General features: G+C 39.2%; 1 protein-coding gene across 1 annotated transcript in view; it reads left to right on the forward strand.

The window, feature by feature from the left end:
* Nucleotides 1–18,701, forward strand: part of kif5c (kinesin family member 5C) — a 29,070-nt gene extending 10,369 nt beyond the window's left edge. Inside the window, exons 11-25 of the mRNA XM_008299256.1 lie at nucleotides 1,052–1,200; nucleotides 3,732–3,913; nucleotides 4,848–4,916; nucleotides 4,999–5,205; nucleotides 6,261–6,413; nucleotides 7,442–7,639; nucleotides 8,636–8,753; nucleotides 8,930–9,006; nucleotides 9,104–9,213; nucleotides 11,159–11,260; nucleotides 11,351–11,411; nucleotides 16,192–16,263; nucleotides 16,343–16,447; nucleotides 17,951–18,167; nucleotides 18,613–18,701. Coding sequence (XP_008297478.1) covers nucleotides 1,052–1,200; nucleotides 3,732–3,913; nucleotides 4,848–4,916; nucleotides 4,999–5,205; nucleotides 6,261–6,413; nucleotides 7,442–7,639; nucleotides 8,636–8,753; nucleotides 8,930–9,006; nucleotides 9,104–9,213; nucleotides 11,159–11,260; nucleotides 11,351–11,411; nucleotides 16,192–16,263; nucleotides 16,343–16,447; nucleotides 17,951–18,167; nucleotides 18,613–18,701 — 1,909 coding nt within the window. The remainder of the gene's footprint in view (nucleotides 1–1,051; nucleotides 1,201–3,731; nucleotides 3,914–4,847; nucleotides 4,917–4,998; nucleotides 5,206–6,260; nucleotides 6,414–7,441; nucleotides 7,640–8,635; nucleotides 8,754–8,929; nucleotides 9,007–9,103; nucleotides 9,214–11,158; nucleotides 11,261–11,350; nucleotides 11,412–16,191; nucleotides 16,264–16,342; nucleotides 16,448–17,950; nucleotides 18,168–18,612) is intronic.
* The last annotated feature ends 5,611 nt before the right edge of the window (nucleotides 18,702–24,312 follow it).

A 24,312-nucleotide genomic window follows, 5' to 3' on the forward strand; every position in this document is an offset into this window, starting at 1 on the left:
TTAGTTTAAGCTCTCCGGTTTATGAAGGTGAACGCCGTCTCATTAGGACTCCGGCTGACGTCAGCGCTGCAAACTAACAACCAGATGGCTCTGAGTTTCCCACTGTGCATCTGGGTTTATTCCTATTTATAGAGCTGCAGCGAGCCGCCTCCTTTATTTGTTCTTCTGAAACTAAGAATAAATCCACAGCAGACAATCCAGCTGCTGAAACCGTCTCCGCTGACGTTACCATCGGCAGCGTCTGAGGTCGAACTGCTTATGCAATAAACCATTAAGAACCGGCAGAGAGATGACTGGTGAATGATTACTGCAGCCATCTGCCCTCTGCCAAGGAGAAAGTGAGAGGAAATGAAGAGTTTCCACCATTAGAGAACAGATCTAGAGGGGTGGAGCTGCTCTTTGTGTCCATCTGAACTGCAGAAACCGACTCTGAAAGCACAGAGAGTCTCATGAAATGTGATTTTTGGTTTCTGGAAAGGACGAGTTGCTGCAATTTCAGAGCAGCAGCATGTTTAATGTGATTTTCATTAGATGTGGAGCTGAATTAGCGACTAGTTTTAGCTGATACATCATGTTTTAACTGAGAAAATGCAGAATTTGTGGCTATTTTTTGTATTTTGGGTCGTAGTTTTGCAGCAGATGCTTGGACAGATATTTAAAACCAACATGAAACATTGCAGTTTTAATTCAAACATTGTGTATATTCATATTTATGTGTCTTAATTTAATGTCAAAATTGAAATATTTAAATGCCTCCAAGTTGCTTTTAACTGATGGTGCACTAATTGAACAAATAATAAACCTGCTCTGAAGGAAAACATAATAAATCAGCTGATGAGGAAATATTATGTAAAAAAATGATTAACACAAACATGCAAAACAAAAAAATAACAGCAGTAACATTTTTCATTCATGTTTGTTCCTTCTAGTCCGACTTCTGTTTTCTTAAACTGCAGACCAAAGCTGTGGCTCAGGTGCAGAGAAAAGATCCAATCAAGCGGTATATGTAGACAAATATCCTCTGAACAGACTCGCTGTTTCTTCGTTTCAGAGCCAAGACCATCAAGAACACGGTGTCTGTGAACCTGGAGCTGACGGCCGAGGAGTGGAAGAAGAAGTACGAGAAGGAGAAGGACAAGAACAAGAGCCTGAAGAACATCATCCAGAGGCTGGAGGCCGAGCTCAACCGCTGGAGGAACGGTGAGAGGAAATGATCTGAAAAAGATTCACTGCTGTGAGCCTCGACGTTCACCGTTTATACGCTGGAGGGATTTTTCTCAACTCTCTGGGGTCTGAGCCATTGTTTGACTCTCTTAATATATAAATATGCAAATAAATCACAAGGAACCAGCAAATAATTTATATCGTTTGTTTCTGCACAAAATGCAGCAATCACACCCAAGAAAAGCCTCCTCCAAACTAAGGTTTATTCCTACACAGCTGAGTTCTAAAATATAGAATATTTCCACATTAATTATAATTTAAGAACCATTTTCAAACTCTAGAAATAAATTTAGAGTAAGCTGTCTAACAATATTTATATATATTTTTGGTACAACTTGTCGTAGCTGCTCAATTGGTTAAAAAAAAAATAAATTAAAATACGTTTTTTTCTTAGTTTTTGTGATCAAATATTTCACATTTAAATAATTACGTATTATTTGTTTTGTTTTATTATTGTAACATGCAGAAAATATCACTAGTTTACTTCTGCATTATCAGTTTTTTGTTTATGTGAGCTCAAAAATAGGACTTTTCATGCTGGATTTTATTTTATTTTTTCATATTTCAACTCCCCATAATCAGAGATGATTTGATCAACTTGTCCAATGTTACAGGTTTTGAATCAATAACATGATGAGAAATAACAGTGAACATTTCAGGCTTTTATCTGTAATAGTTCCTGAGATATTGTCGTTTAAACAGCGTCAAATTTCATCGTGTGAAAAACGTCCTGAAAGTGAGCCGACAAGTAAAAGTATTTTACATATCGAGCTGAAATTTCACAGATTTTGCGTTTTGAAAATTTCAGGCGAACCAGAAATAATCAAGCAGAAACTAACACACATTTGTTATCAATAAATTATAAAAGTAAACATTAAAAAATGAAAAAACAACAGAAATATTGTTGTTCAAACAGCCTCAAATTTCAACGTGCACAGAAACGTGTTGAAAATGTTGTGAAGGGAAATTTTTACCTTGAAAAATATTTAATATATCAGGCCAAAAATTTACAGGTTCCATTTAAAATGTTGTTAGTTTATGATTTTTTAAAAAGCAGAAGGCCCATGATGATTTTAAACTGGAACAACTTATGTACAATTTAAAACTCATGTAAATAATGTGAAAAAATGTGCTGAAAGTGGGCAATTTTGAGAAATATTAGTTTAATTTTATGTTGATATACATCAAACAAATGTTTGTTAATGTTCATAATTTATGCTATAAAACGATGTTCTAAAAATCTGCTAATTAATGCTAATAGGAGGAATAATAATAATAATCATACAGATGCAGTGACCCAGTTGTTCAAACTTGGATTTGTAGATGAAACCAATGAGTTTTTTTGTGCACTACCCTAAATGCTGCATGTTTAGCATCATAAACCGTTGTTTAACTGTTTAAATGATATTCAGAGACACCGTCCAGGGCGTCAAACTGCCTCGTTTTGCTTCCTCCCGCTCTGCAGTGTTTCCTTTGCAGCATCCTTTTTTTTTTCCCATCTCTGTTGCATAGTAACCATCAGCCAGCCTCCTCCTCTCTCTCTCTCTCTCTCTCTCTCTCTCCTGTTTCCTGTTTGCTTTAATGTCTCTCTACCTTCCACTCCTCCTCCTCCTCCTCCTCCTCTCTGTGGCTATTGTGTTTTTTTTCTATTTAGCTCCCTTGCGGATGCTGATAGCGCTCCCCCTCCTTAGCAACAAATCAGCTCGGCTGCAGCACACGAATGTGCACATTATGCTGATGCGGTGTTTCGGCCGTGAGTCAGCCGCTGGCTTCTCGCCGAGCCGTTTAAAACCGGCAACTCTTCCTCTTTCCAGCCCATCCTCCTCCTCCTCCTCCTCCTCCTCCTCTCCATCTTCTCGGTTGCTGTCATCACGACTGAACCGAGCCTCAATTAGAAAGTCAATAATTTTTGAAACGCTGCTGCTGCTGAGAGGAGGGTGTGCTCTCAGGGCTTTTTACTGCTTCACAACCGGCCTTTAGGGGGCGACTAAGGATGAGAAATATCTGCGTTTTCCCGTTAGTTCCTGAACAGTCAATAAGCAATAAGGCAGACCATGCTTCAGTCAATGAAAACTCAATATCTAAACTCGTTAAAAGGCTGAATTGCTTTGTTTCTCCTCATTTTTATCATTTTGTTGCTGCAGGTTTTTTCCTTAAAACCTGCTTTTACTGCAACACAACACCATGAGACAAAATGATGATGCCATTTGTGTTGTGATATGCTCTGATGTGACTTCTACTGTTTGTCGAAGCAGCTCAGAGCAACTTCTGGGCTTTTTTCTGATGAAGCTCAATGGTAAAGTTCAGAAATTCTGCCTGATATTGCATCTAAAAAAGTCCTAAAACGGCCACCATACTACAGATGAACCCTTCTACTTTAAGAATTTCCCCTAAATTCTTGATAATACGATAAAAGACAGTGAAATTCACCAAGTTTTGAGGTATTTACAAGGTTTGTTGACCAACGTGTGTTCGTTTTAATGGATAAAGATTAATGTGTATTACAGGGGAGGACGTTCCCGAGGAGGAGCAGCTGAGCGCCAAAGATCAGAAGAACGTCGAGCCCAACGACAACACTCCCATCATCGACAACCTGCTGCCGGCCGGAGGAGGAGGAGGCGTCACCGGCGAGGAGAGGACCAAGTACGAGGAGGACATCAGCAACCTGTACAAACAGCTGGACGACAAAGTGAGACTTTAATTGTGCTGCTTTACTGCTTCATTTTGGGCTAAATTAAAGCATCAAAGCATCTAAACATTCTGGTTTACATACAGTCCTGAGCAAAAGTTTACATACGCCTGTAAAGATCATGAATATTATGTCAATCTAAACTCCTATAACTCTGAATCTGCTACGAGAAAATCACTGAAAAACATGTCACAGAAAAACAATCATGCATTTTGGTTTCTTCATAGATTTATTATTGGTCTTTTAGAAACATGAAAAAATCTGCTGGGTCAAAAATATACATACAGCAACTCTAATATTTGGTTAAATGTCCATTTTTACCTCAACTGGGTGCTTTTGTAGCCGTCCACAAGCTTCTCCTTGTGTCTTAGAACCTCCTCTTGACAGATATTAAACTAAATGTGTTGTATTTCTGACACAGACTTGTTTCTGCATCACAGTCCACAGGTTCTTGATGAAGTTTAAGTCAGGACTTTGGGGAGGAAACCTTAATTTTAGTCAGATTTAACCATTTCTGTACCACTTTTGATGTGTATTTGGGGTCATTTTCTTGTTAGAACACCCAGCTGCACCCAAGATCCAACCTTCTGGTGGATAATTTTAGATTTTCCCGAAGAGTGTGCAACAACCCCAGAGCGTGATACTGCCGCCACCATGCTTTACAGTAGATTTGGTGTTCTTGGGGTTAAAGGCCTCACCTTCTCTCCTCCAAAATATCCCTGATCATTGTGGCCATGGTTGTTTTTTTGACATAAATTTTAAGTTAAAGGAGTGATTGAAAACTCAAGACTTGCCATGATATACACAGTCTTCACAAGTGTATGTAAACATTTTTCTTTGTCAACCGTATATGTGCCTCGAATACTAGGTGACGTCTAAAATAAGATGGATGCAAAAGCTGAGTCATGACACTACTGACTTAATATTTCAACAGGATGATGAAATTAACCAGCATAGCCAGCTAGCGGAGAAGCTTAAGGAGCAGATGTTGGATCAAGAAGAGGTTTGTCTTCATCATTACACCTTTGTATCTTTAAAAGCCGACTTTGTTGGAGAGTTAAAAAGACGAAGTTTCGTCTCAACAGCTGCTGGCGTCGACGCGGCGCGACTACGAGAAGATCCAGGAGGAGCTTTGCCGGCTGCAGACGGAGAACGAGCTGGCCAAGGAGGAGGTGAAGGAGGTGCTGCAGGCGCTGGAAGAGCTGGCCGTCAACTACGACCAGAAGAGCCAGGAGGTGGAGGAGCGAGACCAGGTCAACCTGCAGCTGACCGAGGAGCTGCAGCACAAGACGGTGGGTCCAGTTGATCCTGTGTTGTGACATTTTTACTCACTGTGGGCTCATTATTCACTGCAATATGAAGTCCTGCACCTCTGTGGAAACAGAACAACCAGGACTAGAAGAAGAGGGAACTCAGAAATGTCTTCTGCTCAGGATGACACAGTTAGAAATCCAAAAATCATAAAAACAAACAAAAAAAAACTACGACTGTCGGCCGCAGCTAAGTCACGAAAACTTTTTTGCTTGCGATGAGTAGTGCAGAGTTTCTTTTCTTTTCTTTTTTTTTTTTTTTACAGAATCTGGTTCAAACAAACTATTTTTGACACTTTTTAAAACGAGACAAGTAGAATAAAGCAATTTTGATGAAATATTATTATTTTAGGCTCAGATCAAGGGCTGTCAACCAGTTGAAAATTTCCATTTTTACATTTTCAAACTCTGATAAATGGTGTATTTTTGTTGTTTTTTGTTTTTTCAAGATTACATGTTTTGCAAATCTGCCACTGGGTTTTGGGATTCTAAGGGTCAAATAGTACTTGAGAATTTTACCCCTAACCCTATTTAAAAATAAAAATGCTCCTAAGAATACATTTTCCATCACCCAGATCTGTGTTGTCATTTTTTTAAGGTCCAGCTTCGGTTCAGATTCACTGTGTAATAGATTTAAAACATGTGTTGGACCACAAGAGATACCAAGTGTGAAGATGTAAAACCTTGACAGCAGAACTTTGGGTCAGACAAACGGCATCGTTTCAAATTTAAATTTTGATCTGAAATATGATAATTTTTTCAGACCTAGCTGAAAGCAATATAAGATTTATTATTCTATCAGTCAACAAAAAGCTATGTAGCAACTGTTTTGATTATAATTCAAGTCAGAAAAGTTTTTTTTAAAGACAGTTTGAGCTGTAAAAATGCTCTAAAAATAAAGTTTATTCTTATTTATTAGTTTACTGATCTGCTACGAGTTTAAGAAAAGTTGTTACTGACTGAACTGCTGCTGATTTGTTCCAGAAGAATTCAAATTCTTATATCCGAATACTGACGGCTCTTTGTTTTGTCGGCAGGCGCTGCTGTCGGTGGTCCAGAGAGAACTGAGTCAGCTGCAGGAGCTCAACGGTCTGCAGAGGAAGAGAGCCGCCGAGGTCCTGAACCTGCTGCTGAGGGACCTCAGCGACATCGGCGCCATCATCGGCACCAGCGACGTCAAGGCGGCCGCGGTGAGGTTCTAAATGAAAACCAGAGATTTTATCCATCGATCCAGGAATTTAGGTCATCGTGTTAGTGAAAAATGTAAAATGTCCTTCTGTCACAACACAAATGAGACTCGTTCATTCCATCTGAAACTGTTTTTAAAACCGGTTCTGCTCCACCATCTCTGATCTGCCTGAGAACTTTAAAGCATAAAATATGGATTTTTATAAAGATATTTGTGAAATTTTAGCTTCAAATTTTAAATACTTTCTGAGAGATATATATTTATAACAAAAATAACTTCATTTTTTATTTTTGTGACAAAATATTTCATTTTACAAAACATTCTTTATGTTCTGTTTTATATTGTTGTGACGTGCAGCTGCATATGGTTCAAATAGCATAAGGTGAATTCTAAATAATCTTTTTTTTTTGCTCATGTGAGCTCAAAGACACCTTTCTAAAAATATTTAACTCATCCATCATCTGAGATTATTTGATCTACTTGTCCAACATTGCAAATTTAGAATCAGAATCAGAAATACTTTATTGATCCCTGAGAGGAAATTGCTTTTGTTACAGTTGCTCCCATTTAAAGTCTTAGAAAAACAAACAGTACAAGATATACAGATAACATAAGTAGAAAAATACAACCTAAAAATATAAACATAAGTAGAAACACTATAAGCATAAATATAAAATGTGCTTTTTCTGAGAAATAAAGTGTAATGATGAGAAATAAACAGTAAAATTTCAGTTTTTTATATTTAATAGTTCCTAAGATGTTGCTGATCAAACAGCCTCAAACTCAATGTGCTGAAAGTGGGTCAACTTGCAATTTTTAAACAGAATTATCTCGGAAAGTATTCAATCTATTAAGCTAAAAACTCACAGATACCATTTTAAACATTCATAATTTCCGATAAAAATGTTTGAAGCAAATCAGAGATGTTCGAGCAGAAGAACCCTGATGATCTGAGATGGAATAAACCACTAGAAAGCCACAAAAAAGCAGGCAAAACATCTGAAACATCCCGTCATCTTTGACTTTCAGTCCTCGGAGTCGAAGGGAAATGGCTCGGCGGTGGAGGAGGAGTTCACCGTCGCTCGCCTCTACATCAGCAAGATGAAGTCCGAGGTCAAGTCCCTGGTGAACCGCAGCAAGCAGCTGGAGAGCGCTCAGGCCGATGCCCACCGCAAGATCCAGGCCAACGAGAAGGAGCTGGCGTCCTGTCAGCTGCTCATCTCCCAGGTAACCGTCACCTTGGTAACCGTCCCCTCGGTCACCGTCACCTCAGTGACCGTCATCCAGAGCTGAACTTGTTGGATTATTTATTTTACGAAAAATGAAAAATCCCAAAATCAACATGTACAAAATTCCTTTAAGTGGCTACTTATACAACCAGTATTGAAAATAAATTATGGCTCTGGACATTTAAATATTATTAGTATTATTGTTATTATTATTATTATTATTATTATTTTTAACAGAATGCGGTGCAATTTAAAAAAAAATTATTTTGGTATATTTTGAAATAAGACAGAATAAAGTTTTTTTTTATGAAGGGCAGTTGATTCTTTTGAGGTCAAATGGTTTATATTATCGTTAATTTTTAAATGACACATGAAGAATAAAGCAAATTTGAGTAAATGTCATGACTAGTTTACATTAAGGGCTGCTAGAAGATAAAAATCCAACTTTTTTTTTCTGTTTTACAGGTTGTGGCTCTGATAAATTGTGTAATTTTGGTGATATTTTAAAGAAAACACACTTTTCAAACCCACCAGGAGGTTTTAGGGTTCAGATTGGTTCTCAGGCTAAGAAGATTTTATCCTGTATTTAAAAAAAAACAACCAAAAAAACAACTTCTAGTACATTTTCTGTCATCACACAAGACTGAAAGAGCTGGAATGAGGGATAAATGAGAGAAAATGTCTTCTTAATATTGTGGCTGTTGGTGTGATCTGGTGTTTTATTGTGTTTTCGTGATGTTTTAAATGAGACATAGAATAAACTAACTCTAATGAAATGTCACAATTTTAAGCTTCGATTTGGTTCAATCTTTCATTAGACCTGCATGTCACAGATAAGAAATTCATTTTGTTTTTACAGTTTTTGGCTGATAAACGGTGTAATTTTATGCATTTTTTCTCAAGATAACAAACCTGTCGGCAGGTGTTTTAAGGCTCAGATGGTTAAATTGCTTCGAATAAATGACTAAACTTCCACGTGTTGTTGTCGCTTCAGCATCAGGCCAAGATCAAGTCTCTGACCGACTACATGCAGAACATGGAGCAGAAGAAGAGGCAGCTGGAGGAGAGTCAGGACGCTCTGACCGAAGAGCTCGCCAAACTGCAGGCTCACGGTCGGTACTTCTTCCAAAACTTCTGCTTTGTTTGCTTTTTTGGATATTACCCCAATTTTTAAATAAAACACACAAGAGAAAAGAGAAATCCTATAATTCAGAACAACCTTCACTCATCAGGAAAACATTTAATTACTCATAAAACAAGCTTGATGTTGACGCTAATCTGTCTTCAGAGAAACGGCACGAGGTGTCGAGAGACGACAAAGAGAAGGAGGACATCGGCAGACTGGACGGAGACGACGACATCAAGGTAAACAACGCGACCATCTGCTCGCAGCCGTCTTCAAATGACCGGATTTTGATTATCAAAGCGTCTCAAATGCGTTTTTATGTCCTGGTTCCTGCAGAAAACGCTGGAGGAGCAGCTGGAGAACCACAGGGAGGCCCACCAGAAGCAGCTCGGCCGCCTCCGGGACGAGATCGAAGACAAACAGAGGATGCTGGACGAGCTCACAGAGTCAGAAAAACATCAATACTGCACACTTTAAACCAACACCGAGGACGTAGCGGCACAGTGAGGACAGTAGAGAGATGAGTGGAAGTTAGAAAGATTAGGAGCTCAGTGGACGGGTGGAGGTTTGTGCTAGGCTAGGTGTGGCGGTTTTGATTCTGAGGAGCAGAGATCTGGATCTGTCTGAAGGTGTTTGTTGTGTCTTCACTATCTGGAGGTTTCGGTTCCAATCTTTACTAACCTGCTGCAGTACTGTCGGATTCAACAGAAGGTGTTTGGCTCGTGTTCCTGCCGAGTATCAGCTCACTATGACCTTGTTGCTGCACTAAATATATAACACGCAGACTGTGTGCAGATCAGATGTGTGGATCTTTTTACTGTCTACACCTACTTCGTATGAAACGTAGTGAGCTTTCATTTCAGTTTTGGAGCCAGAGCAGCGCTGTGAAACAAGAAAAATTACTGATAACCAATGTTTAGATCTGATATACGTTAAATCTTCTATAGAAACTGCCTGCTTACGTGTTTGTTGTTGCCGCGGTGTTAAAGATGAGCTTGTGATCGATGGTGGTGCCAAAGTGTTTGAAATCCTCCATGTGAGCTACTGGTTTGGTAATTGACAGTTAGACGAAATCAGTTGGTTTCATTTTGGGTAAATCTGACATTAGCATTTTATTTCTTTAGCAGCTGCACTGCAGTAAATGATGGAGACTAGAAGGTTCTCCGTGTACCAACTTCTATTGTAGCCTGCATGTGAGGCGTTCAGGGAACATCGGTTAATTGTGGCATCTATAAATAAGCAGATGTTCAGCAAGGGAGACGTTTTGGGCACAATTTTATTTGAGTTTTTTGATAAAGTCTCACTTTGATATAGAATGTAGCCCAACATGGAAGTGAAAGCTTTAGTTATTTTGATTGTGCTAAATGGGCTCATCGTGAGCTTAGTGTTAATTAAAACGATCCTGATTATCATTTTGTGCAGCTCTAGACAGTTATATGAAATATTTCAGCTGCAGAAAGGATGATGTGGTTTGTGGTTGTTTGTTAAACTCGTTTATTTCAGGGAGTGCAGTTCGGTTTTAGGTGAGCAATTAAAGTTTTGAGTCAAATCTGGCGACGCAAATGAGATTTACTTCCCTGTGCGCCTGCTAACATCTTGTGTTTGCTGGATTTTAAAGCAAGGGGAGTTCGAGCCTCCTCTCCTGCTTTGCGTCCACCTTGAGCTAAACCGTTGCTTGTGTAATCTTATTATTAAATGTAGTTCAGTTATCCACAGGAGCAAGGTGCTTTAGACGTGCCTTCTCTCCGTATCGCAAAAGATTTGTAGCGCCGTTGCCTGTTCTGTTGTTGCCTTTATTTAGTTCTTCCATCGTCATTATTCTTACCTTAAACAGTCAAGCCAAGCACAATTCACAAGCCAAAAGAAAACCTCAATAAATTGGAAAATTGTGAGAACATATTCTGCACAGAAGAGCGTCTCTAACTGCAGCGCTGTCGTCAGACCATGTGCAGCAAGTGTAGAGTAATATTTAAAAACGGTGAAATCCACTGTCGTCCGTCTGGGGTTTCTCCATTGAGGGTTTTTTTTTTATTATTCCTCATGTGATTCGGGGATTTACACTCGAGTACGTCTTCAAAGAGGGACTGTTGAGGAGGAGAAGCGGCTCAGAGAACATGTGTGAGCGTAAAGCTGCTGCATGAAAGTCATTAAATCTGGGTTCAAAGTCAGTTTCCGCTCGCCGGTTCTCACAGCCGGTATGTAAAGGAAAGATTTAACATCACTAAAAAAAGTGCCTTTCAAGAGCTCTGTGGGGCTCCGGCTAAACGTGGAGCTTAAACCAAACCACATTTCGAAACCGAGCAACCAGAGAACATCTAATATTAATATTTAAATGTATAAACAAACATCTTATTACTTATTGACGCTATATTTTTTTCCTCCTTCTCGCAGCCTGAATCAGGGTCTGCTGCTGGAGCAGGAGAGGCTGATGTCGGATTACGACAAAGTGAAAGCTGAGGAGCAGGAGAAGGATGCAAAGCTGCAGAAACTCATGTAGGTAACGAAGAAACTGGACATCTACCTGCACTGATGAGCATCTTTACATGTTTGTGTCTCACGGTGTTTGTGTTGTTTTCTGTGCAGGCTGCTGAATGAACAACAGGAGCAGGCCAGAGAGGACCTGAAGGGTCTGGAGGAGACTGTGGTGAGTCGGAAAGTCTGCTTTATTGTGGCTGCTTTTCAGATTTTGGTGTGAAAATAGATTAAAACTAAATTAGATTGAGCCAAAACCAAGTGGCTATTTTCTTGATACGACTAGTCTTATTGTACAAATAACTAACGGTAGAGTGGATACATATACATTGTGCGTATACATTTTAACCTAACATCTGTAAAACATGAATAAACAAACGCGTATCAACAAAGTTTTGTGTTAGAGTTTGTGTTCTTTTAATACTTTAATTTACTGCAAATGTGTATCAACTCTAAATATCTCTCATCAGTTTGCTTGATCACTAATAATCATGATCAGCTCTGCAAAAAAAACCACCTTAATAATAGCAGTATACTCTAAGACAAGGGTGTCCAATCCTGGTCCTGGAGGGCCACAGTCCTGCATGTTTTAGGTGTTTCCCTCTTCCAACACACCTGATTCAAATGATGAGCTCATCATCAAGCTCTGCAGAAGCCTGATGACGATCCCGAGGACCAGGATTGGACACCCCTGCTCTAAGACAAACACCCCTCTATACTCCACTTAGTACAGTCCGGTCCACTTTTCTATAAATCTGCTTGGATTCTCCCACTTCCTGTTTGTCAGTGTGGCCTTCTACCTGGACAGGTGTTGTTGGGAGCACATGCTGCAAACATTTTGGGTAACTGCACTTTAAAACCGATGGATGACGCTGAATTTGAGTCTGTATAAGTGAGACTGAGTGACAGTGTGTAGCTCTTTCATTGAATTGTGATTTATTTCACAGAATTCACCAGAAAGGTCTGAAATGTTTGCTGGGTTAGCGCCTCACGTGTTCTTTGGCTCGGCTAAAGCTCGTGGCTTGTGTATCTCCTCCTTGTTGTTTAACTTACTGGAGGTGCTTAAGAACAAAACAGTCTAAGACCTGAGATGTTTAGTCAAAATAAGCTCATTCTCAAGGCTTGTTTTTTCATTTGTTTTGGCTTTCCTCTGTTAGCTTAGCCGAGCAACAGAACATGTGGGCGAGAACATGCTAACTTTGCTAGCATTTGAGAAGTTCATGGGGGATTCTGAAATAGTGAAAGAGCAGCACATTGAGGCTCAGTCTCATTTATTTATCTCTCAAATTCAGTGTCATTTATTGGTGCTAAAGGGCAGTTTTTCCAGTGTTTGTTGCACATGCACCCGTCCAAACCAATCCAACAAGAAGACAGTGTGAAGAGAAAGCACATCACACATTTACATCAGAAATAAATAATGTCCTTTTGGTGCAGATTGTCATGCAAAAGTTGAATTTCCCCCTTTATGATGTTCAAAACCAAGTGTTTTGTTTGTTTGTGTTTAAATGTGTATTTTTTTTTATTACACTCACCCCCAAAGACCTTTTATCGCTCAAAAACTGCAACAATTAATTAATTAGTGCCCATTTTTGGACTAATTTAAAATATAAAATGAGAAATTGTCTTGTTCCATCTTCATGAATGGAAATATTTTTGGTTTTCTTTCCTCCTAAATGACGGCGCTGCAGCGATTAATCAATTATCAGCCATTTTTCTGACTAATTAGATGAAAGACGAGAAATTGTCTGATTCCAGCCTCATAAACGTGAATATTTTTGGTTTTCTTTCCTTCTATATGACAATAAACTGAATGTCTTTGGGTTGTGGACAATACAAGACATTTGTCATCTTTGTGAAACACTGATAAAATAATTTTCCACCATTTTATCGACCAAATAATAAATTAGATGAGTCAATAAAACAATGGATTAATCGACAATTAAATAATGGTCTCTAATAGTTCGTTCACCCCAGTAATATACCCAAAGTAAAATATAGGGAACAATTTAATTAATAAGAATTAAATTCAAAATATAACGCAGTACGACGATTTAAATAAAACTTTTTAACAAAAACTTTTAATGTAAAGTTATAAATGCACATTTAAAGTTTTTATTGTTGTGTTGGATGGCATTTAATTCCTAAATAATGACGATAAAGTTTGATGGTTTGTGGTGAGTTTTGGAGACTATAAACCATAAAAATTAAAAAATCAAGTTTAACATCAGCGTGCGTCAAAGTTTCATAAACATATACCTTCATGTCTGTGGAGCTCGCCTGGTTTTTTAGGGATCGTGGTTCAAGATTTCTTGTCGTCCTTCTTTTTGCTGTAAAACATCTCTTCGATGAAGCTTCTTCCTCCTCCGACCTCGTCGAATCTCGGGAAAACCGGCCGAACGCCGATTTTCAAAAAATTTTGTCGGCGGGGGAGGAGAGGGGGGCAGTCGGGGGAAGTGGGGGGCGGTGGGGGGAAGTGGGGGGGGCGGGGGGGGAGTAGAGGGGGGAGGTCGCCGCCCACCTCCCGCCCACTCTCCGCCTTGACTCCACCCAGACTCCGCCCTGACTCCGCCCATGTGGTCAGTTTATTAGGAACAGAAACTACGATGACAAAGGTACGACGAATTTATTTTTTTTTATCGGATCTGTAGCTCAGTGAGTTAAGGGTTGGTCTATGGGGCTGCAGGTCACCGGTTCGAAACCCGACCCTTCTTAAATTTTCTTTAAATCCCGTCAAAAATAAACAAAGAAAAAGCCACTGCGGGTATCGATCCCACTACCTCCCACCCCCTAGCCTCTCCTCTTACCCCCTGAGCTACTCGCTCAGATACTAATTCTTCTTTTTTTTGCGCATTTGTCATCGTCTTTTTGCCGTTTTTCGAAAAAAAAAAAAATTTTCTCAACTTTTTTTTTTTTTCTCCGGGGGGTTGGACTTCGGCCCTCGTGCCGGAGGGTTGAACCAAAAGTTTCAAGGCTTCCACCCTCCCAAGGCTGGCTTCGAGACCTGCTGAGCCTTCTGGACCTGAGCTTTTAGACAGTCCAAGGGCTGAAATTTTCTAAGTCCCTCAGTAGGTCTCTGTTAGTTAGAGAGTTTAGAAAGGTCCGAGGGCTGAAATTTTCTAAGTCCCTCAGTAGGTCTCTGTTACTTAAAGAGTTTAGACACTCTGAGGACTGAAATCTTTCAAATCCTTGAGTAGTTCTATGGTACTTTGAGCTTTTAGACACTCCGAGGACTGAAATCTTTCAAATCCTTGAGTAGTTCTATGGTACTTTGAGCTTTTAGACACTCCGAAGGCTGAAATCTTTCAAATCCTTGAGTAGTTCTATGGTACTTTGAGCTTTTAGACACTCCGAAGGCTGAAATCTTTCAAATCCTTGAGTAGTTCTATGGCATTTTGAGAGTTTAGACAGTCCAAGGGCTGAAATCTTTTTAATCCCTCAGTAGTTTGATGTTACTTTGAGCTTTTAGACACTCCGAGAGCTGAAATCTTCTGTTACTTTGAGCTTTCTGGTTAATAGAAGCCTTGAAACTTAAGACGATGAGTCTTGACTTGACATTTATACCATAGATCTGACTCCTTCTCATACCTTCACCTTTGGGTTCTTTGGAAATCCTTGACAAACTTTGATTTTCTTCACTGAACACTAAAGTCTGTTAAGATCAGACGGTAACATTAGTTTGATTAATGCCTTAAACTAATCGTGAACTTAGTCTTTAAAGCAGTTTTCTTAACAAAGAAGCAGTTTGTCCATCTGTCCACAGTTAAACCAAGAACATAGAAAGAAGAAATGTTTTAATAAAACAACTCGATGTTTTCATTTAAGCCTAGAAAGTAGTTTAAAGACCTTTATATGTTTTTGTCTTATTGTCTCTGCTGTTTTATTTTGCTTTCTAACGTTTAATTGATGTCTTTTCAAACATGTTGTCTTTAGCTTTTATCTTAGATGTTTTAGTGTTGCTCTCTTTCTTTTTATTTCTATGTTTTGTTTTATTTGCAATGTTTTGTCTTTTTAATGTTTAATTGTTGCCGCAGATGTTTTATTGACTTTTTCAGTTTTATAAGCTTGAAAACGTCCCTTTTTTTCCTAGTGTTTAATTTTTGATTAAATCTTTGGCTTTAAGGTTTTTCCTTTTTAAATTGTCCTTTAATGTTTAATTTTCCTTTTAAATGCTTAATTGTATTTTTTAATTGCTTAGTTTCCTGTTTAATGTTTTGTCTTGTCTAATGTTTAATTTTTTAATTTTATAGTTTTATCTAATTAAATGTTTTGTCTTTTTCAATGTTTAATTTTCTTTGTTTTATTGTATTTTTTTATTGTTTAATGATCTAATCAAATGTCATTTTAAATGTTTTATATTGTTTTTTAATATTTTAATTGCTTTATTTAATGTTTAATTAAAGAAATGTTTTCTTTAATGTTTATTTAATTAAATGTTTTATCTTTTTCTAATTTTATTTTCTTTAAAAAGTTATATTGTATTAAGCATTTTGTCTTTAACTGCTTTTTAATGTAGTTTAATTTTTTTTTTATTCTGTTTTTATATTAATAGTTTAACCCCAACCTTAGAAATGAAACACTTGAGATTTGAGTTTGAATCCCTTAAATCAAAATGCAAATACTTCTGCTGTGTCACAATCATGAGTTAGTCAATTATTCAATTGATTAATTAAACTTTATTGTGTTGCAGCTTTCACACAGTTCACAATACAAAACCAGCAAAGAGAAAATTGCTTACAAAAAGAAAAAAAAACCCTAAAAACTCTAAATAAAACACAGAATAAAATTTAACATAAAACATCTCATGTCCAGGGAATGGGGAGTTCTTTGAAGTCTTCTCGATCGTCTTGGGCTCAAACATTTGAGATTCACGCTTAGGAAACTGTGACAAAAACGAACAATATCTCATGTTTTAAACTTTAATGGGACTCAGTCGACTCTTCTTGTGCTTTCAGGCCAAAGAACTACAGACTCTTCACAACCTGCGCAAACTCTTCGTCCAGGACCTCACCACACGGGTCAAGAAGGTACAACTTCTACAGGACAAAACAAGACTATGTGGCATTGTCACTTTTCTAAAACTGATCTGCTTTGTGTTTAATTAAGAGCGCCGAGCTCGACTGCGAGGAAGGACTCTGCAACGGTGCCCAGAAACAGAAGATCTCCTTCCTGGAGAACAACTTGGAGCAGCTCACCAAAGTCCACAAGCAGGTACAGACTCTGAAGCACCACTGTGCTGCACACGCATGGAGAAGTTACATTAAGATTACAATATTAGCAATAAAATCCACAACACAACCCAACAGAAAACCACAAATTAACTGCACCTGTTCCAAGTTAAGCACTCCACTAAACTATCTCCAACTCAAGCTGCTTCTATCTTCTCAATTTCTACTCTTAAGCTTAACTTCTCCGACTCAAACTGCTTCACTAACAACTCTTTCCGCTGCTCAGAAGTTAAGTCATCTCCACCACTTGCTCACACACCTTGTTCAAACAAACAAAACCAAAAAACCTTCCTAAAAACGTCCTCGTCTTTATGTAGTTCTGCAAAGCGACCTGCAGCAGAAAACCACATGGAGTGCCTCTGAGATATTTGTCCAAACGAAACACTACAAACAACAAACTAGCACAACCCAGACGGTCATCTTTTCTACAGCCTACCAGAGAAATCTCTTTAAATAGACACTTACCTTCTGGACAACCAGCGTTGAGCCACAAACAAGACTACAGACTGTTTCTCACCAAAAGCTAAACTACAGCCCGAGACAAAGCCACGACTCAGCTGAACCAAATCCACTAATCAGCATGAGCACATGTTAGCAGCATGTGCTAACTACGGCTAAAGAAACAAACCTAACCGGACAACTAGACCTAAAACACACCAAGAAACACATTAAAGCCCATTTTGTTGTTGTAAACTGGAAGCCAACACTTAAAGAACAAACCAAAGCAACACAGCTAAACCCGGTTCAGTGGTGTCTGTGAAGAGAAGCAGAGAAAGTGAATCGACTGCAGCCAGGTAAACCAAGAAGACACTGAGCTGCACAGGTGTTCCCTATCACACCAAGCAGCCACCTGGAGAGCCAATAGGAACACAGGTAGATGGAAGTCCAATGGGCTGTACCATCAAGCAAAGTGAGTGGGTGTGTGAGGAATGCTGAGGGGAAAGTTTTCAACAACAAACATCAAACAAACCAGTCGGATTCATCGACACACCCAAGAAGACATGAGACATCAATGATATAATTTGACATCAGCATGCATTAAAGTTTATAAAAGTATACCTACCTTCATTTCTCTGGAACTCCCTTGGTTTTTTAGGGATCGTGGTTAAACACCTGCACTTCTTGTCGTTGTAAATCGCTGTAATTGTATGCGGTTAAAGATCTGTTGCTGTTTTTTCCAGCCAAGAATAAAGCTTCATAGTTAGTCCTCGTACCGACATATACCCATATGATGATTTAATGTGTCAGGGAATCAAGAAACATCACCAAAATCTACCCAGTTGGTGGGATTGTCCAAACCTGCAGTATCCACTTTGCCTTGATGACACTTTCTATAATAATTAGACAACCATCTGAAACGCCAAATATCCGTCAAATACAGTTGCAGGCACAGAGTTTTGTGATGTAGGTGTTGTTTCCTGGACCTCAAGACGAGCATAATGTCGTATAAAATGAGTACTTAGTTGCTTTCCGTCGTTGTCCTCAGCTGGTCCGAGACAACGCAGACCTCCGCTGTGAGCTTCCCAAACTGGAGAAGCGTCTGCGAGCGACGGCCGGACGGGTCAAAGCTCTGGAGAACGCCCTGAAGGAGGCCAAGGAGAACGCCATGAGGGACCGCAAGCGCTACCAGCAGGAGGTGGACCGCATCAAGGAGGCGGTGCGGGCCAAGAACATGGCCAGGAGGGGCTACTCTGCACAGATCGGTGAGGTTTTACCTTCATGATCTGTTATTGCTGCTGTCGATGAGTCTACAGAGCTTTATAGAACGTTTTGGCTCTTTGTTTAGCTGCAACTTCACTGCTTTTGGTTCAGTATTTTTAATAGTTTGTTTCTGAGCTGCTGCAGATAGAAAACGTCTTGAAATCCTCCCTGTTTTCATCACACACGTGTTTTAGCATCACAGTAGAAAACGTGATGCTAAAAATAGATTAAATGACAACTTCTGGATGTAGAAATTAGCAACTGTTTGCAAACAAATTCAAGTTATTCCTTTAGAAAGAGTTCAACTTTTTACTTCTGCCTTCCTCAAGTTGTTAAACCAGTTGTCGCAGAAAGAAAGCAGAGGTGTTGAAATACAAACCTGCATCATGAATCATTAGTTTTTGAGTAACTGAATAACCATTTTCCTTTTTTTTTTTTCCATCTCAGCGAAGCCCATCAGGCCGGGTCATCATCCACTGTCGTCCCCCATCTGCAGCTCCGTCAGGGCTGGAGGCAACTACACCCACAACAACTAAACCACCCTGTGAGTACACTTTCAAAATCTGTGTTTGGTTTTAACTTTACCTTTAGTTTTATTAAAGTAAATGTAAATATATATACAGACATGTCATACTGATGATGGCCACCAGAGGGCAGACATACACGTACACTTTTATGATTTAACCAATCATTCACATAAATAACAAGAAATAAGACAAACTAAGTGCCACAGTCTAATAAAGTTCTGCTTCTCGCTGCAGCCAGACCATGAACAACGCGACGCATGCCTGCCATCCCACCTGGAACCACAAGCCCCGCCCCTCCTGCTGGAGCACCAATGGGAGGCCTTCACAACAGTCTGTCATCACTCAGAGAAGCAAACATCCACAGTGTAAATACTGAAAAAGAGACAAACACTTTCCATTCGCCGAGCGTCGACGTCAGAGGCCTCATTTATGATGTTTTAAATTCTGATCCTAGGAGAAGCTGGTCCAATCAGAACCAGTTTTCCTCCGACTCTGTCATCATTATGCAACAAAATGGAGCGTAACATTTATAAATGAGGCCCTGAGTTACTTCCCGAGGGATTAAAGACACGAATTAGAGATGGAAATCAGCTGCTCTGAAGTTTTGCAGGTGACTTGTTGAAGTTTGTACAGCTTTGCAGGAGATCAGACCTTTACATTTATAACCTTAAACCAGCGTTCGTTCATTTAAGGGGATACTTTGACATTTGAGGAAATGTGCTTATTTGCTGTCACGCCACAACAGTATCAACACCACTCATATCTGTCTATTCATCGTGGAGCTACAGCCAGCAGCTGGTTAGCCTAGCTTAGCATGATCACCACATTGTGTCTGTGGAGTCTTGTGAAATCACGATCAAACACGAGTAAAACAAATTCACATGAAGTCACGGGGAAGCAGATAGAAACAGAATGGAGGCTGTGGGGCAACAACTTGTGACGCTAAACAAGTCTGATTGGGCTAAGATGATGCAGCCAACACAGTTTTTTTGATTGTTTTTAATACCTGTTGCTAACATTAGCATCGAGGGCTAGCATGTTTAGCATTGCTGCTCCGGGCGCTAGCGATCATTGAGGCAAATTTTAGACAGTTTCCTCAACTGACATTGGCGACGTTGACAATAATCGAATGCTAAGATGAATGAAAAACAGCTGACTTTTTTCTATTTACTGATAAAACTGTTTTTACACACTGACACTGCTCTAATTTAGCTAATGTTTGATATTATTAGTTTAGATCAAGATCCTGGAACTGATTTCACCTCCAAAAACACCCAAATTCCTGCATCCTGAGCCCAGCTTAAGTCACCGGAATTGGAAGTCAGACGATTCTACCTTTGCACTGAGCTACGCTAGCTGTTTCTCTAGAGAAGCTAAGCTAAGCAGCTGCAGGCTACAGCTTCTGTCAGATGCTCAAGTTTTGATGACGGTTCCAGTTGTATTCGAAGCAGAAGTGAAATTCAGTCCGACGATAACGGTGTTGCAGCTTGTTCGATCCCGTTTCTGTACTAACATCTCCGAGGTTTGTCCGTCTAACGACGTCCCAGTTTGCTCTTTGGTCTCCCTACAGGTGACAGGAATAGAAAACACTTCACATTCAGAAAGTGTGCTCACAATCTAGACAGAAATTGCCTCTAAATTCCTATTTTTTTTGCTGTTGTGTTACCGTCCAGATGTAGGGATACTGCAGGGACACTGACCAGCCAATCAGATGCTCCCCGGACTACAAGAGCGGCGCTACAATCAGTTTAAGGTCTTTTTTAAGAATTATTTCAGGGTTTGGAGTTTTGTGATGTTCTGCCGTCACTCTAAAGCCTCTGATCAGCCAGTCAGAGTCTTTATCAACAGGGTCAGAGTCAGAACAAAGCATTTCTTTCAGCCCAGAATCAAATCTTTAAATTTGTGCCTTGCGAATCAGTTAACCAAACTTCCACTGAGCACCTTCAGAGAGACTAAATTAACCCATTTCTGTACATGTTACAGCATCAGTACTTACAGATCAACGAGAGCCCTTTACCTTTTTACAGATGTACTAGACGTGTGTGCCGCTTTCCTTCATGCTGCCGGCTGAGCATGTTTTTGAATGTACGTTATAATCCGTTTAAGTTGGGCAACAAGAGGATCGCTGCTTTCGTTCCCTCCCCTCCAGATGTCGTTACAGAATATTGAGTTCTTTGGTGTTTAATGGTTTAGCGGCTGCACTCGACATGAGCAGTAAATGAATGTACCTGCATGGACTGGAGCTCGTGTTAAAGGCATGCTCAGGGAGGCCGGTTCGTAAACACGATGCGTTTACCTCATCTCGATGTACATTTGGACTTTTAGCTCCCTTGTTTCTTTCGGCTGTGGCGTCGTATATCTGAATATAACTGATGCAATTAAAGCTAATAAAGATATATCTATTTCACTTCCCTTTTTTTTTTTTTTTTTTTTGGTTCAAAACAAGACCAAAACCCAACAAGTTTGTGGTGTGTCGTCATGATATAATCTTTAATCCCTATACATATAGTTCCCTCTGTAACATTGCACATTATCATCATCATCAGTGTTGGACAGAACAGACAGATGGGGTATTTTGGTCAGGTCACAAGTAAATTAATAAAAATAATCAATAAATAATAGAAAAATCTTCTTCACACAGTCACATATAAAGTTCTACATATTGAATACAACAATGTAACAGGACGGTTAAACCATTGTATCTGTACAAATAGATTTTCACATGTTTGTTGTTTTTTTTTCACATATTTCACATACTGTATGATATACTGCACTTTTGGCCAACATTACAGAAAAGCGAAGGGTTACAGACGTAAACCCCGGTTCTCTGAGTCTTTAAAGGTTCCCGAGAGTGAGGATGCTCTTCTCCAAACCCGGGGCAAATAATATTTAGGAATCACTTTGGGAGCGGGAGGAGAAGCGTCGTGGTTTCACTTACTGGTAAATAGTATTTGTCCCAGGTGTGGTCTCTTTGCAGTTCTTTCCCCTCCCCCCTCCCCCATCCAGGATGATGCTGGCGGACGATATTTATGTTATAAAGCCAACACACTGCACACTTTTACTGCAGAGAAAAATGAGATCAGTGGACGTGAACAAACACTCTGGTAAACAACGATGTTGGGGCTGGGTTTGTTTCAGAAAGCACCTTTTGACTAAACCCGTGTTTGAGTTGTTAAAGTACAGCAGAAGAGACGTCTGTTTTATTTATAAAACTGATCAGGAAGTAGATGAAGAATGATTAAAGCTCGCGTGTTGGAGGCAAACACAACAGGACTTGTTTTAGATCCTCGTGGGCAGTTTGCTTCTAATCTCAGACTTTGTCAGGTTGTTGACGTATCAGAGTCACATGTGATTTGACGTCTAATAGCCGAGTCCGGAAATAAAATTACAGTTCTGAGACTGGTCAGAATAACAGCGATATCTGTAATTCAGTTTGGACTAAACAATGTAACCGCGCCATAAACCTCAAACGTCACAGTGAGGACAAGGAATTGTTGTGCATCACGCTGCTCATGTGAGGCTTCTCACTGGATACGAGGCAAAACATCTAATTCAGATCAGAAAGGTTGGTTTAAAGGAATATTCCACCTAAAACGTCCTCAAATGTAAACCTAAAAGAAATATGCCACTAGAAATCCTTGGATGTAGACCTTGAAGGTCAGTTTAAAGGAATATTCCATTCAATATCCACAAATGTAGAACTTAAAGGTTGGTTTTAAGGAATAGTCCATCTAAAATCCTCCAATGTTGACTTAAAAAGTTGGTAAAAAGGAATATTTAACTTAAAATTTAGAACTAAGAGGTCGGTTTCAAGGAATTTTCTACCCCAAATCCTCAAATGTAGACCTAAAAAGTTGGTTTCAAGGAGTATTCTACCCAAAATGTAAAATATTTTAGAAAAATATTCCACCTTAAATACTTGAATGTAGACCTAAAAGGTTGGTTTAAAGGAATATTTCACCAATAATACTCTGACGTTGACCTCACAATTTGGCTTCAAGTTATCTTCTATCTAAAAGCCTCAAAGGTTGACCTTCAAAGTTGGCCTTAGAGGAATATTTCCCTCAAAATCCTCAAGTCTATGCCTGTAGGTCTTAAAAGGTTGGTTCCCAAAAGGTCCTCAAACTTAGAATTAAGTTATATTTCACTGAAAATCCTTGGACGTAGATGTAAGAGGTTAGTTTTAAAGGAATTCACCACCTAAAATGTCCCCAAACGTAGACCTAAAGTCATCAAACTCAGACCAAAAAGGTTGGTTTAAAGCAGCATTCCACCCAAAAGGTCCCCAAACATCAACCAAAAAGGAGTATTCCACCGAAAATCCTTGAACGAAGACCTAAGAGATTTGATTTAAAGATTATTCCACCTACAATCCTCAAACGTAGCCTGTTAAGTTGGTTGAAACCTTTGAACGGTGTTAGTTGAAGTACTGGCGTTGCTGTGGAGAATAAGATAGTTAGAAAACACCGTGAAATAGAAAAGACAAACAACAGCTTCTTTCATCACAGACTTGAGGCTGAAATTCACCAGAATTTTTGGCCGGAAAGCATTTTGTCCTATGCAGATATCGTGCAACAGCATGTTTGAAAAGCTACAGATATCTGCAACGTCATGTCACAGAGTCAAAACTCTGGTTCAAGAAATTAGAATTTGACGAGGCAGAACTCCAGTTTGAGATTCTGACTGGTTTAAACTTAAGGATCTAAAAAGTCCATGTAGATATGTTTAATTGAGGGGAATTAAAGTATCTCAAACTAGAGTTATGACTTATCAGAATGATCATAAATAAATAAAAAAAGCCTGCGGATGCTAAGTTAAATGTTCAGTTGCACTAAACTGTATCAGCAGGATTACACGTTATACTGCATTTATACTTTAGTAATAATGTCTTACAGTGTATATTCTTACACTTACTTCACACAAAAACCCAACCTGGATGGTTTCATAGCTTGAATCTTAGCGTGTGTTAGAATTACGTCTTAAGGATTTACTTAGAATTTAATTCCGTAGGGGAAGCAAATCTTAAACGTCCTACACAAATGTACCAGCTACTCGCTAAATGGAAAGTATTTTGGTTAATGCAACCTTATATTATTGATGCACGTTTAGAGCAAAGCAAACAGATGGAAGATTGGTTGAAAATTCAGATTTAAGTCCTGTCCTGATTGACGTATGTGTACAACTGTTGGGTGAACTTCCATCCAAATTTAGCACAAATGTTGACCAAAATCGGAGAAAATGAGAATTAAATGGAGTTTCTGTGTTGTTGTTGGTTGCGATTAAATAACAGAGATCGCAAGTCAACCCGACAAAAACAGTGTGGAAAATACGATGGAAATTTGGCATTATTGGTTGTTCACTGAACAAATTCCAAGAACAGTTTGGTTCTGAAACTTTTTGCCCAATTTGCTCTGTTTGCTAATCGCCCAACATGAAATGGTAGTTTGCAAATTAAATAAGAGCCAAATATTTCTATCATTAGATGAAAAATGCAGCCAGAACCAAACCTAAACTGACCAAGAACGATTTCCATGTTACGCTGATGTATAACAGGGTTTTTAAATGTGGTTTAGTTGCCTGAAACTGAACCTGTCCGCCTTAAAAGCTGCCGCCAACATTT

Source organism: Stegastes partitus, unplaced genomic scaffold, assembly GCF_000690725.1.
Source record: "Stegastes partitus isolate 25-593 unplaced genomic scaffold, Stegastes_partitus-1.0.2 Scaffold1396, whole genome shotgun sequence".
Lineage (NCBI taxonomy): Eukaryota > Metazoa > Chordata > Actinopteri > Pomacentridae > Stegastes > Stegastes partitus.